The 16,743-nt window shown below is 36.8% G+C and overlaps 1 protein-coding gene across 2 annotated transcripts in view; it reads left to right on the top strand.

Moving 5' to 3' along the window:
- Window positions 1-16,743, top strand: part of AFAP1 (actin filament associated protein 1) — a 233,552-nt gene that overhangs the window by 155,635 nt on the left and 61,174 nt on the right. For both annotated transcript variants that reach the window (XM_051965564.1, XM_051965563.1), the window contains exon 9: window positions 6,592-6,741. In XM_051965564.1, coding sequence (XP_051821524.1) covers window positions 6,592-6,741 — 150 coding nt within the window. The remainder of the gene's footprint in view (window positions 1-6,591; window positions 6,742-16,743) is intronic.

The following is a 16,743-nucleotide window of genomic DNA, read 5'->3' as shown; positions in this document are numbered from 1 at the left end:
GAAGACATAGGTAGGAAATCACTCAGCTGGTTTGAGATTTCCAGGAGACCCACCTGCTAAACAGTGGCTGTACGAATAGCTGGAATGACTTGGAAGCTGACAATGGGAGCATTATTGCTTCTACCACTGGCCAAAGCAATCCATAATATTCCGGGGAATTAGCAGAAGAAACACCATTGGTGCACCATCAGTCAGAGTACTGTAGGAGAAGTTCAGAGTTCTGAAAAGAGGGGTTCTTGGTAGTGTCTATTTTGTTAGAGTCTCTTAGGTCTGCCTTCATTGTAGTTTATTATACAGAGGACAATGGAAAGAGTATAACAATAAAACTGAATTTCAGATCATGTCATTTTGTCTTGGATGGAGTTTATTCCCTAACTAGGGAAAGGGTGCCTGGTGCAACAGATACAAAGACATGAGCTTGAGGACCTTTGTCTTATTAATGCAATTCTAATCAACTGAGATAATCACCATTTCATTTCAACAAACATTTGTTAAGCTCCTTCCAAGTACACAGCACAAGCTTAATCCTGAGATGCTGGCTTTGCTCTCATAAACTTTACATTCTAGCATGAGACAGATGAAATGTAATGGAAAATTTAAAAATGACAAATGACTTATAATGTAAGGTAAAAGGTTATTGCTGGCTTGAGGATCAGAAGGAGGACTTCTTGGAGAGAGTGGTATGTACCATAGACAATGGAACCAATGGGAAGTATAAAAAGTCATACCTGACTTGCCTCTTATTTGTTTCTTCTCATTTTCTTCCTTAAATCATATTTCTTCATCATATTCACTTTTTCCTCCCCACTATACTTCCCAGATGGGATATATAGTTTTAAGTCACTCTGTTTTCCACTGTTGTGCCCTTAAACAACAAATATAATGTTTCACATATAGTAGGTGCTTAATAAAAATGCATTTTATGGAATGAAATGGAATGGAATGCAACTGAAGTCAGGATGACCCAAATGGAAATCCTCTTCATTCCTAAAAATCCTAATCTGAGAGGCCCACAATATGTGGATTGAGTTACTTGTCTGGCCAGTTTATGGTGGAGAGTGCCCTGGTGAAGGGCACAACCTCTGCTTTGATCTCAAGTGACTTTCCCCCTCCTCCCCAGGGAATAAATGATAGTTTTTCTCTTTAGGAAGTTATTCATGGAAAAGTGTTATCTATGTCTTCCTCAGAGCATGTCATATATGATTAAAAACAGGAAAGCTATCTTTAAGTTTGACTCTGACAGGAAATAGACTGCAATCTCCATGTAGTGTTTAAAAATGGGAGTTTTCTACTCTGAGTGTTTTGTTTCTCTTTGTTTGTTCCTCTTTCTGCAAGTTTGGATATTTGGAAGTAAGTTCTACCTCCGGACATTTTGATGAATTAAAAACAACTCTTTTGCTCTGGTGCTCTTGTCCATACTCCCACTTTATACAATGGTATAAATAAAAGTGCATTGAAACCTCATGGATCATTTCACAGTTTTTAAAAGAAAGTCAACAGATAGAGGGCTGTTTTGGAGTCAGAAGAGATGTGTATTTGAATCCCCTTTTAAACTTTATAACAGTATATTTCTGGGAAAGTCAGTTCATCTTGTGGAGTCCCTTAATTTTCTTATTTGTAAAAAGAGAATAGTTAATGAATACATAACCTGTTTCATAAAACTTTTGTGGGGAAGGTACTATGTGAACTTAAAGGTACTTTAGAAATATGTATTCTTGTTTATTATTTGGGGCAAGTAAGGTTTCTTAGAGGTTTAGTTTTTCAGTGTAGTGTAAAGAGAGCTAATTTGGGTTAAGCAATGTTTTATTTTATTAATTTTATTAGATTAAATTTAAATTTAAAAAAGATTAAATATTATTAGTATTTACTAAATAGTCATTAAATTATGTTTTATTGTTATGTATCATGTTTTTATCATTTATATCATATTTTTATCATTTCTATATCATTTTATATTGTTACATTATATTATGTCATGCTATGTTATGTTTTATTATGTTGTGTTACATTATGTTACATTATCTCATCTCATCTCATCTCATCTCATCTCATCTCATCTCATCTCATCTCATCTCATCTCATCTCATCTCATCTCATCTCATCTCATCTCATCTCTTCTCATCTCATCTCATCTCATCTCATCTACCAGGCACTGGGAGATTCAAATATAAGCCAAAAGAAAAACAGTTCCTGCCTTCTGGGGAACTTACATTCTAAAAGAAAAAGAAAACATAGAATGGGGCTGACAGACAGTGGGGGTGGAAGAAAGGGTCTGGGCCCTTGTACAAAATGGAAGTTCAAGGAAGAGCTCAAAAATTTAGGAAATGGGCTGTAGGAGTATAGTCAAGAGATAGCTGAGGAGCTACAGAAGGCTCACATTATTCATTCTGTGGTCAGTGTGGTATAGTGCAAAGAATGCTGCGTTTGGAGACAGGACAGTGGTTGACCTGGTCTTGCCATTTGATTATTATTGATCAGGTCACTTAATCTCTCTAAGTCTCAGTTTCCTAATCTATAAAAATAGTGACCACTAAGTCTTTTATTGTTCTAAGTCTAAATGCCTATGATATTTGTACAGAAGTGTGAAGGCAAAGTCTAGATGTGGCCACTGGTCTTTGTTGAAAAGATTTCTGAATTGGATGGGAAGTAGTCCCTCAAGTTCATTCTAATTCTATTAGAGTCTGTGATTCTATGAGAAGTCCTTTTTTTCTCTGAGCCTCAATTTCTCCATCTGGTAATGGAGAGAGTTAGACTCCATGTTCTCTTAAGTCACTTTTTGCTATTATGTGCTCTGATTCTGTGGTACAAGTTCTCCACGTTGTATATGGCCTTGTTCTTTTAGGCTCCTTCTGGCTTTAATTCAGAACCCATATTTTACAAGTTGTAAGGTTCTAGACAAATCTATCTCTATTAGCACCACAACATGGACTTATTTCACTGCTTTCTGGAACTCATCCTGAAATCCAATTGCTCCTCCTGGTTTAGTACATTCCAGTACACATCTGTCCAAAGCCACAATGACTTGCTTTCCCTGAAGAATTCCCCTTTTTTCCCCCTCTTTTTCTTTCAAGGGTGATGGATCCATCCCTTAAGTTTTGGCAAAGTAAACCACATAATGCAAAAATAATGAGCCTGGGTGTGCATCTCATTAAAATGACTGTCTATGTAAAAAGAGACAGGACTGGACGTGTCCACACCCACCACTTCACAGATCTATTATAAGCTAGTTTAGGCAGGGAACTATTGGCAAAAGCATTGAATAAATACTTTGGTGATAATAACTCACCCCCCACCCATCCTGATAAAATGATTTGTAGAGTTTAAAGGCATGTATTTAGATTGTTCACATTTTCCTGCTTAGGTTGTAGGCTGGATGCACCAATGTCAAATGTATAGATTGCATAAAGATTTAAAATGTGTTTTGTTCTTCCATTTGCTTTTCAGTAACCCACTCAACCTAGATTGCCTGTGTCTACCATTTGAAAACTCACTGTATTTTCTACTATTGACTGTGGAATAGACTAAGAATTCTTTGCACTTTTTTTTTTTTAATAAGTGTTTTCTTATCTATAAAATGAGTGCCTTGAGCTACAGGATTCCCATGGTCCCTTCTAGCTCTAACATTCTAGGTAATTTTTCCTAAAGTACTTTATACCACCTGATTTTGTGGATTTATTTATCCCCCACCCCCAAATCCATGATTTCATTAAGTTAAGGAACACTAGGTTAGAAGACTCCCTCTAACAATACAGATGTGGATCTATGTTGTAGAAATAAGATATTTGCTTAGGATCACATAGTTATACATTTCATTGATGAGACCTCAAAGACCCAGTTCTTCCTGGCTTTGAGGTCATCTCTCAATCTACTATACTTCTCATGAATTAATTTATATGGGCTAACTTGTTTAAGAAATACAATTTTACAATATCATTTGTTTTAAACTAGATGTGTAACTTCACTGCCTCTGAGATCAGGCAACTTTTGGGTGCTGAGAAGAGGTGATTTACTCCGAGTTGGACTTTGCCTAGACCTCTGAAAGAACTATATTTAAAGTCTCTGTCCATTATACCACATTACCTCTATTTCTATGATACCTTGGAAGTATGTTCTGATTTTTCTTCCAGTCCCTGGTGACTTATTGGGGACTGAACAAAATCTGAGATTTCTCAGGTCCCCGTCCCTCAATAGTTGTTTCTTCCTGAATTGCTGGGGATAAAAATAAAAGGTCACATAGTGTCCAACCCTCTGATGATGAACTACTTTGTAATTCAGAGTAACAGGACCTCTGTTGTTCGTATCACCATGTGCCACCAAATCTCATCTGTCTCTCTGTCTCTATCTCTCTTTATCTCTGTCTCTCTCTTTTTCTCTCTCCCTGTCTTTTCTTCCTCTCCTCTTCGCTCTCCGTCCTGTTTTTTCTGGATCTTATAATTCCCTTGACCTAAAAACTGTAGGAGTTCTTCTTCACACTTAGCTTAAGTCTGGTATGAAGTTATTCTCTTGATATTCAAATGAAATCTCAGTTTAGGAAAGGTTCTGAGGAAGGACATCCACTGTTTCTTTGGAGTGTCATAGCTTAGGCTGAACATTCAGGATACAAGTTACCCTACCATTAGACAGATATGTCAAATGATAATTGTAGTACAGATGAACCTTTAGATAAAGCATCATAAATAGATTTGGGTGTTTATTTTTGAAAAGGGGTCCTTTGTTTTACTGTGTATGACTCCAATGTCCAAATTTTTAGTATTATCATGCAGGCCTTTGATCTATTTGTTTGTTTGTTTTGAGAAAACAGTATAGGTCTTACTTATTTTGAATTGTGGTCTGCCTTCTCTGCTTTGTACAAGAAGCCAACAAAAGAATAACAACCACTCAATAACAAAGCACTTCACTTTCTTCATGGAGAAAGCATAAGCTAGTGGAAACTGAGACCAGAAAGACAGAGATGACAAAAGGTTGAAAGAAACAAAGAGACAAAGATAGAGATAGAGACAGAGAGACACATATAGAGATAGATGGATAGACTCAAAGAGAGAAGGAAGGAAATAGAGAGACAGAGATACAAAGAAAAAGAGAGAGAGAGAATAAATAAAAGTTTATGCAATCCAAGAATGATAATGAACTGGGGCCAGAAATGAAGAGGAGAGAAGGGGGCGGGCTTGCCTTTGGGAAATTATGTAGTGCTTATAATGAATGACCTCTAGCTTCTTCCTGAAACAAAGGCTCATCTTTTTAGCTTCAGAATTCTTCTGGTGGTGCTCTGTGACTGTGAGTCATGGAATACCATAGCCTCTGTAGGATTAAAAGCTGAGGGTCACCCAGAGGACAATGGAGAGGCATATGGCGGGTGTGGGTTGGTTACCACATATTATCAAGAAGGAATTGTTTGGGAGAAATTACAGAAAGGATGCCATCAGTCACACATGTGGCAGAAAAAGGAGGTGGGTGGATCCTATAGGAAGAGCCAGAGATGATTGATGGATGGCGTCACATGCTTCCTTGGTATCAACACAGTGTCAAGAAATTTAAAAGAAGTAATCTAGCATATTAGGAAGGCATTGTGTAGCAGAAACAGCCTTGGGTTATAATCAGAGGAACTGGTTTCATATGTCCCTTTCCACTTAATAACCTCTATGTTATAGGCACTATGTTAAGCCTTAGGGATACAAAGAAAGACCAAAAAAAAAAAAAATGATCCTAACCTTCAAGGAATATACATTCTAAAGGGGGATGGAGGATGAGGAGATAATGTGCAAACAATCAAAACACTTGGATCAAAGATCTTCCTTTATGGAAGAGACCATGAAGGCTACTTAATTGATTCCTTGAATCTTTTCAAAAGTGTCTTCTTTCTCCCAAAAGCCTGGTATAATGTTTTTCATGATCTTTGTAATATAGTGGAAGGAGAATTGCATACAAACATAAGCAAATGATTTTGCTCCTGCCTCCTTCAAAGTTACCATGTGTAAAGAGTTTTGTAAACCATAAAACATAATGTAAATGCTATTTTCTAATAGTATTATAATCATTTTAAGATTGGATTTGACCTTTCTATCCATTCTTGATAGTTTGATATATTTTAAGGAAGGGAGCATAGTTCAGGAAGTTGATGGCATTGGTGATGACCCTGGACTCAAGGAATCTTGGTTCATATCCTCCCTCTGACACTAAATGTTTGACCTAAGGAGGTGTTTTAATCCCTCTGAGCTTTCTTGTCTTCATTTGTAAAGTGAAGGGATTCACTTGAATGGTCTTTAAGACAGAAGGACTTAATCCTTTTGTGAGATGGGTAACCAGCCTTTGGTTGTCTGGTAAAGTCAGAAAGTGGGTTGAGTTGTTCTTTTTTTTTTTTTTTTTTCAACTCATACTCAAATGAGATTTTAAATTTGTATTAGAGGTTAGTGAAAATAGAGATGTAATTATTTTCTCAACTAAGGATCCCCTTTAATTTGTTCATATACCTTGTAGAGCCCAGAATCATAAGGTTTCTTTTATCTCTAGACATAAGATCCAATTGCTTTGATTTTTTTTCCCAGTTGACTGTTTCTACAACATACTTATGGATTTTTTCCCCCTTTTTTATAGTTAAAAGGAAAAAAAGTTCAAAGTCAGAAGCCAAGGGGACAGTGACAAAAGTCACTGGGAAAAAGATTACCAAGATCATTGGTTTAGGAAAGAAAAAACCGTCAACAGATGAACAGACCTCGTCAGCTGAGGAAGATGTGCCCACCTGTGGTAAGAGGGTGTTTTGGGAAACTTTAGATGGGGGGTTATTTTCTCTCTTCTTTGGGAGTACAGAATTTTACCTCCATACCAGCATTTCTGTTAAGGTCTCACCTCATTTGTAATTTTAATTATGACTGAACAAATTTGACCTTTGCACTCACTATCAGTAAGACTTCTTCCAAGAGAGAGGGAAGAAAGGAATACATTCTTTGCATGGAGGATTGCCAATGTAGAGACACCAGGTGGGAGACGAAGTGAGAACAGTTTTAGGGAAAGAGGTCATCAGTGATGTTGAAAGCTCTTGAGGTCAAAGGAGGAGATAAGACAGTAGATTTGGCAAATAAGAGATCTTTGGTACTAAGTTTTGTTAGAATGGTGGTTGTACAAACTGGAATGCAAGATATTAAATGGTAATGCTTAGAGAGGCAAGTGGAGGAAGTTTTGAGAATTTTTGTGACAAGAAGAAGCAGAGGAGAGGATTTCGGGGAGGTGATAGTAACTGGCAGAATTGTTTTTATAATAAATGAATTCCTTTTATAAAGTATTAGAATGAAAGGATCTTAGGAAATTTTGAGATGATAATGGATGGTTAGAAAGAAGCCCTGGGTTTGAATCCTGGCCCCGTTATTTGCTAAACATGTATTATTGGGTAAATCCTGGGCTTTCTCTTCTGTAAAGTCACTGAAAATTATTAGATTTTTTTCTCTCTCTTTACATTTGAAATCTTATGATTTTGCAGTTCAGATATTGTCCCAGGTCCCTTCTCACTCTAACATCCTATGATTGTCTTATCTTCCAAGGATTTTTAATGAATCCAGTTGGTAGGATACTAAAACTTGGGATTTCAAGAAGGGAACACAGATGGTGGAATTGCCCAATTTAGGGAATGGTGTGACAGACTTAGGGAGAGATCAGAACAGGAGGGAAGTTGAGATGGGAAGGCCCCATAGTCTGCATGGGAGAGTCAGGGAATAGAAGTCTCATGTATTTGGAAGACTTGGCAATTAACCTTACTTAGTTAATTCTAATTCGACAAGGCTAGGTTTCTATTTGTGAGCATATAGTCAAATAAATGGTTTTGCAGAGTGTCTGTCAGAGGCATATCCAATCACTGTAAATCAGTAGCCCTATAATTACCCTTGTGTGTTCCTTTTGAAATGCATCATCAACTTTTTTTCAGATTTTGGTTCTCTGCAAGGAATAGCTTTCTTGCACAAAATTTTTAAAATGTCACTTAATTTTGCATTCAGAGGGTGAGGGAGTAGGGATCAGACAAATGCTTTCTTTTGGATGTCAGTAAAAAAGAAAAAAAAATTTGAAAAGACCTATTTCCAGCTGTAAGCCCAGCTGTGAAATATCAAGCAAAAGGGTGACCTCAGTAGAGGCCCAGCAGACAAATCCTGCCAGACTGAGCCTGCTGCAGCTGCTGATCTGCTTCCCCACAGAGAGGAAATTCTGAACTAGTTGGGCTGATAGAAGACAGCCATGGCAGGAATGAGGTGCTGTGAGTTCGAAACTCAACTCTTCCATGAAATACAGTGGGAACAGCTGGATCTCTGTAGATTTTCACTGATAAAATGGATTTAAGAAAAATAGACCTCCCACTTGGAAGGCAAATCAGTGGGCACGATTCCTAAAAAGTGGGATTGTTATGTGCTTTTAACTACAATTTTGCAGTCAGAGAATCACAAAAAGGCACAGCTAAAAGGGATCTTAGAATAAAGAAAATAAAAAATGGCAGAGCCAGATGGGACTCAACAATAGGAGGAATGATGGATGCATAGCAAGCATTCTGTTGAAGAATGTCAGAGATGAAAAAGACTTTAAAACCTAGAATGTCAGAATTAGAAAGGACCTGAGAGCACAGAATATTAGAACATAGAACCTGGAATGTTAGAGTGGATGGTGATCTAAGAACATAAGAAAGAGCTAGAAATGACTTTAGAACATGGAATGATGGAATTAAAAAGACTTTCCAGACAACCTAGCCCAACCTAAATATTTAACTTCTCAGAAAACACCACAGGACTAAGAAGCACTTCTGGTCAGATGGCAGACAAATACTGCTTTTTAGGATTACTTAGAATGATCAGCACTGGTCCCAGATGGAAATGACCGTAGTGAATACCCAAAGCATGTGATTTGAGGATTTCAGAAGATCAAAAATATACTCTCAACTGACTTGCCTCAATGACTGAAGTTCTTTAAGGAACTTGCCACCAATAGAGGAGCAATTTGAGATGTTCTCAGTAATCAATAAGGACAATTCTTTAATAGATAGATCCAGACTTACTCTTTCAGATAATTTTAAGCATCTCCAAAATAGTTCACATGGGGGGAATGGAGTAGAGGAAGCTACATTTATTCCTATCATGCTTTCATTCATCAAAACTATTTTGAAATGCCTTTTGGGAAGTTATCATCTGACCACAGTTAACAATTGCACCAGAAAATACATCTTGACATTTTATAGCTACACCCAAAATAAGATTCCCCAGTTTTATTATTTACCAGATCTGCCCTTTTGGCAGCTTTCAAAAGTCAATTACTTCAAAGAAAATTAAAAGAACTCAGTGCCTTCATTGCACATAGCATAGGGACAGGGACTATAATTTTTTTGAGTGAAGGAATTAACATAATTTCACACATGGAGGGAATTCCCTTTACCTCCTTTACCATTGTTAGGTTTGCCCATGATAGATGTTTTTTTTTTTTTTTTTTTTTATAATAAATTTTATTTTTATTTAATAATAACTTCGCATTGACAGAATCCATGCCAGGATAATTTCTACACGACATTATCCCTTGCAATCACTTATGTTTCGTTTTTTCCCCCTCCCTCCCTCCTCCCGCCCCCAGGATGGCAAGCAGTCCTATATATGCTAAACATGTTGCAGTATATCCTAGATACAATACATATTTGCAGAACCAAACAGTTCTCTTGTTGCACAGGGAGAATTGGATTCAGAAGGTAAAAATAACTCGGGAAGAAAATCAAAAATGCAAATAGTTCACATTCATTTCCCAGTATTCCTTCTTTGGGTGTAGCTGTTTCTGTCCATCATTTCTCCAATGAAACTCAGTTAAGTCTCTTTGTCAGAGAAATCCACTTCCATCAGAATACATCCTCATACAATATCGTTGTCGAAGTGTATAATGATCTCCTGGTTCTGCTCATCTCACTTAGCATCAGTCCATGTAGGTCTCTCCAAGCCTCTCTGTATTCATCCTGCTGGTCATTCCTTACAGAGCAATAATATTCCATAACATTCATATACCACAATTTACCCAGCCATTCTCCAATTGATGGGCATCCATTCATTTTCCAGTTTCTAGCCACTACAAACAGGGCTGCTACAAACATTTTGGCACATACAGGTCCCCTTCCCTTTTTTAGTATCTCTTTGGGGTATAAGCCCAATAGAAACACTGTTGGATCAAAGGGTATGCACAGTTTGATAACTTTTTGGGCATAATTCCAGATCGCTCTCCAGAATGGCTGGATTCGTTCACAACTCCACCAACAATGCATCAATGTCCCCGTTTTCCCGCATCCCCTCCAACATTCACCATGATAGATGTTTAACAGAGATTTATTGAATTTATTTTTAATTCAAGTTCATTCTCTTAACTAATGTTAATAAGTGACTATTATGTGCTAGGCACTGTAATGTTCAACATATTTGTGTTCAATGTCCATCCTCGTACGGATTCTCTGATGGAAATAACCACCACATTTAAGTGGGAGATGGAGCTACAGAGAAACACTATGTTCTTAGGGTCAGAAAGCCCTAAGTTCAGTGCCTACTTCTGACACCTGTGTGACCACGCACAAGTTGCTAATTTCCTTGAGCCTCATTTTCCTCATTTGTAAATAGTAGATAAAAATACCAGTTCTTCCTGATAGGATTGTTGTGAGGATTAAATTAGATAATATATGCATGAAAGACAAGTTGGTTTATGTATGTACTTGTATCTGAAATATTGATCATTGTGTCTGGCACAGAGTAAGTATTTAATAAATGCTTTTTGATTAATTGAGGTAGAAGAGACAATATGATGAGAGGGCAAGAAATCTCATAGGGGAGCATCTCAGTTTGTGTCTGTTGTCCGAATAATCATCAGTATATCATTTAATCACCCTCTGAGATATAACATGGGAATGTGCTATTCAGACTGATCTGGATTGTTCTATACAGTTGGGGACACCTCTTTTTGGGAAATATGTCAGAAATTGTGGAGTGCATCCAATTTAGGGTTCTTAGTGTGATGAATGACCTAGCCAGATGGATTTAGTAGATAGAGTGCTGAGCCTGGAGTCAAGAAGTTACCCCACAGCTCAAGAGCTCAATTTTTGTATCTGTAACATGAAAAGGGTTGGATTAGATAATTTTTAAGGTTCTACCCACCTGTGATACTATTTGATCATAGGGATACACATGGACCTTCTCACACTTAGCAGTTCTCTACCTCAAGTAGCTCTGCCTAGTCAATTCTTTTGTCTCCCAAAAAAAGAACTTGAGAAAGGGCTGGCACTTTTTTCAAATGGAAATACTAAGTTAATATGTTTTATTTCCTAATATAATAAAGGGAAGTCATTATAGTTATCCTGGAAACCATATTGGGTGAAGTTAGGAATTCAGAACCAGTCTCAGACACTAGCTATGTAACCCTGGGCAAGTCACTTAACCTTGTTTGCCTCAGTTTCCTCCTCTATAAAATGACCTGGAGAAGGAAATGGCAAACCTCTTCAGTATCTTTGCCAAGAAAATCTCAAATGAGCACAAAGAGTTGGACACGACTGAAATGACTGAACAACAAGAAGTGTGATGAAAAGAGTGGAGAGATCTAATCCCACATGGGGGCTGTCTGTAGAGATTGAAAGTCTAACATAAAGAAAAAAAAGACTTGGGGAAGCTGGGAGGGAGGGAAAGGGCCAGCTGATTGAATCAATAATCATTGTCCCAGATATGTAAAGAATTGTCATTTGGAAGAGGGATGATTAGCATTATTTTACTTGGTCCCAGAGGATACAGTCAGAGCCAAAGATAGGAAATTACAGGGCAGGAAGTTTGTGCTCAGGAAAATATAAAAGCTTTTCCACAACTGAAGCAATCTAAAAATGGACTGGACTGGCTCATCGGGATAATGAGTTCCCTGTCTCTGGAAATATTCCAGCAGAGGTTGACTAAACAACTGTTGAGGATGTTAAACAGGACTTTTATTTACTGAATAGAGTTTATTATAAAGTGTCACCTAAAATTTGCTTATTATGTCCTACCCTATCATCTTACAGATGAGGAAGCTGAGGCATTTGTCCAGTATTAAGGTTAACAAGAAGCTGAGAGACATGATGTAAGGCAGCTATCAGACTACTGCCCACTATATTCTTGAGTTGGTAGAAACATCCCAGATTAAAATGTAATGGGGAAACAGCAAAATAAAAATGCAATAAAACATAGATATTATTAATTTGGAATTTTCTAAATTAATGTGTGCCCAATAGGAATCATTATCTCCTTGTTAGTACCTGTTTTTGTTTGTCTTTAAAACCAATGGTGTACTGGGCTTGGAGTCAGAGTGATGTGAGTTCAAATTCTGCCTCACACATTAACTGTGTTAGAATCCTCTCTGTGCATTAATTATTTCATCTATAACCCATCTTCATGGGTTCATGACCCTAAATAGGTCTTGTACCTGAATGAGAAGGCTGTGAAATTATGATTTATTATTAGTAAAGATTTGATTTGTATACCTATTTTATATACCTATATATCTAGGTCATGTAAAAATTCCTCAGGTGAAAAGGGGTTAGAGTTGGAAAAAGTGTAATCCTGGTCTATAAAATGAGTGCATTGACTCTGATATCTCTCCCTGGTATCTTTCAGTTCTGGATTTGTTATCTTAAGTGGATCTAGAGCTCAGGCCTTCAGAAGAGGTCTTTTTGGGAAACAAAAGATCTTCTAAGACTGCTTTCAGTTCTAAAATAGTGGAATTCTAAACTTTGCTCAAGCATAGCTGATTGACTCAATAAATCATGCCCTTTTTGGAATATTTGAATTTTGACAAGAAATTTTTTAAGTCAAAAAAAGGTCACATACTTAACCCAATATATTTTCCAAAACAGCTACAATATCTTCCCTTTCTTCTATTAGGAAATGAAAAACACTGACTTGGCATTTCCATTGGGAAAAGTGTCAGCTCCTGCTTTGGTTCATCTTTTGGGAGATTTCTGAAGGAGTGAAAGATTTTACCCAGGCAGAGATATTGAATGTGCGCAAGGGTCCATGTCTATCCCTAGATCAAAGAATATCAGAGTTGGGTGGAACCTTAGAAATGAAGCCAACCCCTTCATTTTACAGTAAAGACTTTTGTCTTTGTGGAGTGTCTTGGTCATGGGAATAGGTTGTTTTCTAAGAGGCCTAACCGTGTTTCAAATCTAAATCTCCTCTCTACAAATCCCTTTCTCTTCTCCTGGCATTTGGATTTCCCATTTTGAGGAAGCTGTGAGGTGCTCAGGATCTTTGATGTATTATTTTGATTTAAGTTCTGAAGGTATAACTCCAGAATCAGAGGCAATATCCAAAAAACTTAAAACAAGAAATGATAGTATTGTTCAAAACATTAAAAAAAAAAAACTGGGATTGTTGACTAGTGTAATTTATTACTTTCTCCTTTGAGGACTGAATAGAAATCCGAGGAAGAAGATAAAGGGCCAGTCATTTCATAAAAATTTCAGGTTTAAGTAAAATGTCATTTAATCTCCTATTTGTATTAATTCTACTTGAAATAGAAACATGCTAAATATAAATTGGACAGCTTCTGGAAAGCCAGAGACTAAATCCAGGAATCCTTTTCTTCCCCCCAATATACTAACAATGCCTGCTGTGTCTAGTACATCATTTTCCAGAGGAGTCATGGTGTTTCGATGACATTTGGCCAAATGCAGTCTTGGGAATAAATTATATCCTGTGTGGAAATTAAATCGCTTTGGATCAAACATTAATCCTTTTGGACCAGTGAGTTAGTATCTAGAACATGCTCATCCCACAGCTAAAACACGATCCATTTCAATTCAAGAAACATTTGTTAAAGCAATTACAATATACTAGGTGCTGGGTATAGAAAAAACAAAAACAAGAACCATTTTGTCCTCAAGAAATTGACATTCTAATTCTAATAAGTGAAGGCAGAGAATATGCATTTAGAAGAGCAAAGGTAATATGATTTATAAGTGCTGAGATAATCAATAGGTCCTATATAGGTGTCTATAATTCAATGCCAGCTAGTGCAGTGGATAGAACGCCAAGCCTGAAGTCAGAAAGGCTTATCTTCCTCAGTTCAAATCTGATCTCAAACACTTACTGGAGAAGTTACTTCACCTTGTTTGCCTCAGTTTCCTCATCTGTAAAATGAATAAGAGAAAGAAATGGCAAACTACTCTAGTATCTTTGCTGAGAAAACTCTAAATAGGGTCATGAAGAGTTGGACATAAATGACTGAAAACAACAACAACCAAAAAAAATTACTTAACAGAGCTGGAGCTCAGCCAACATAGCTTTTGAGATCCCAAAGCCACAGTGAGGTGAGGGAAGAGGCATAATAATATTAATAATATGTCACCACTACCACCACCATCACTACTACCCCTGCTACTATTACCATCCCCACCACTACTATTACTACTACTACTATTACCACTGCTACCATTATTACTACTACTTCTATAACTACCACCACTGTTCTTATTATATTATTACTATTATTATCACCATTATTACTATTACCACTGCTACTGTTACTATTACTACTATCACCATTAGTATTGCTACTATTACTATTACTGCTGCTATTATTACCACCACCACCACTGCTGCTATTATATTACTACTGCTACTATTACCATCATTACTACTACTACTATTACCATTATTACTACCACTGCTACTAGTACTATTACTATTATCATACTACTACCTGCTACTATGTTACTATTACCACTATTACCATCATTACTCCTACCATTGCTACTATTACTATTACCATATTACCACCTGCTACTATGTTACTACTACTACTATTACCATTATTACTACTACCACTGCTACTATTACTATTATCATATCACCACCACTGCTGCTACTATATTACTACTACTACAATTACCATCATTACTACTACCACTGCTGTTATTACTATTACCACCACCACCACGACTCCTACCATAATACTACTACTACCATTGCCATCACTACTACTACCAATATTACTATTACCATCACCACTACTGATTATATTATACTACTACCATTACTATTACTACTATTACCACCACCACTGTTTCTATTACTACTACTATTACCACCACCGCTGCTACCATACTTCCATTACTACTACTACTACCACCATCACTATACTATTACCACTTACCACTACTGCTACTGTGCTACTACTATTACTATTACTACCATTGCTAATACACCACCACCACTGCTACTATTATTATTACCACCATCATCACCATTACTGCTACTCTTCTTCCTAGTACTCCTCCTCCTCCTCCTCCTATTACTACATCTTGGTAAAACTTGGCCCATAATCTGATCTTGACAAATGTCCATGATTGATTTAAATTTGACAACTACTATTACCACTGCTACCATTATTACTACTACTTCTATAACTACCACCACTGTTCTTACTATATTATTACTATTATTATTACCATCATTACTATTACCACTGCTACTGTTACTATTACTACTATCACCATTAGTATTGCTACTATTACTATTACTGCTGCTATTATTACCACCACCACCACTGCTGCTATTATATTACTACTGCTATTATTACCATCATTACTACTACTACTATTACCATTATTACTACCACTGCTACTAGTACTATTACTATTATCATACTACTACCTGCTGTTTGAAGAAGAAGCAGTCTTTGAAATGAGAAAACCAAGTTTGGCACCCAACCTAACTAACTTAGGCAGATCATACAAAGAGCACTTAATTATGAAACAGAAAGGATGATGAAGAGGTCTGAAATGAATTGGGGTGTGTTTACATGGGGGGGATGATGCTCATTGAGATTAGGGACTATCTGTCTTCTGTTTGTATTTTGTAGCCTATGACATGCACTTAAAAAAAAATGATTAACTAGTAATGTTATAGAAAAATCTGTGCAAATGGCTTTGACCTCCCAAGTCTTCCTTTGGGACTTTTTTTTCTGTTGAAACAGTCCAAAAACTCTCCATGTACAGATGGGAAAAGTATGATGGGAAAACCTAACTTGTGTTTATGAGGATCCATTTCATTGAGAGCACTATCACTTGCTATCTTTACTTCGACTAGAGAAACAATCCTGACTGTGTTACAAATGTGTCAGGGGATTTTGGATAAGTCACTTCCACTCTTTTCTCTCTTTCGGTTTCTTACCCTGTATTTTGTCTTTGAGTATGTTATTTTGATAAGTAGTTTAAAAGTCAACTGAAGCATAGGATCTTGTGTTTTGTAAACACAAAAAGACCACAGAGTCTCACTTGAGTAAATCTGTTTCTTGCCTTTGTTAATATCTAAGAAAAAGGCTTGTGACCTGAAGTAAAGTTTTTTTAGTTCTAGAATCATACTTCATAAGATTTGGAGCTGGAAGAGATTATCTCTTTTGCTGCTTCATATTTCCAAGGGAAGACATTGAGACCTGGATAGATTAGTTCTTATTTGTATATATAATTGAGAAAACTTATAATAATCAAAGAACTGTAATTCATTTGAATTTTGAAAAAGTTTTTCCTATGCCACAAATTGAAAAAATGTTATCATCCCTTCATTCAGCTCAACAATTTAGTTCAATCAAGGTAGACTAGTATTAAAAGATCTGGAATTTACATCAGAGGACGTGGGTTTGAATCCTGTTTTTATGACCTTAGACAGGGTGGGAGTGGGATTGGAGGTGAGCAGGGAGAAAATTGGATCTCTAAATTCCCTTTCAGAGCTAAAC

Source organism: Antechinus flavipes, chromosome 6 (assembly GCF_016432865.1).
Source record: "Antechinus flavipes isolate AdamAnt ecotype Samford, QLD, Australia chromosome 6, AdamAnt_v2, whole genome shotgun sequence".
In the NCBI taxonomy this organism is placed as follows: Eukaryota; Metazoa; Chordata; class Mammalia; order Dasyuromorphia; family Dasyuridae; genus Antechinus; species Antechinus flavipes.
Note: the sequence above shows the minus strand (reverse complement) of the source record. Positions and strands in the feature narration are given on the sequence as shown.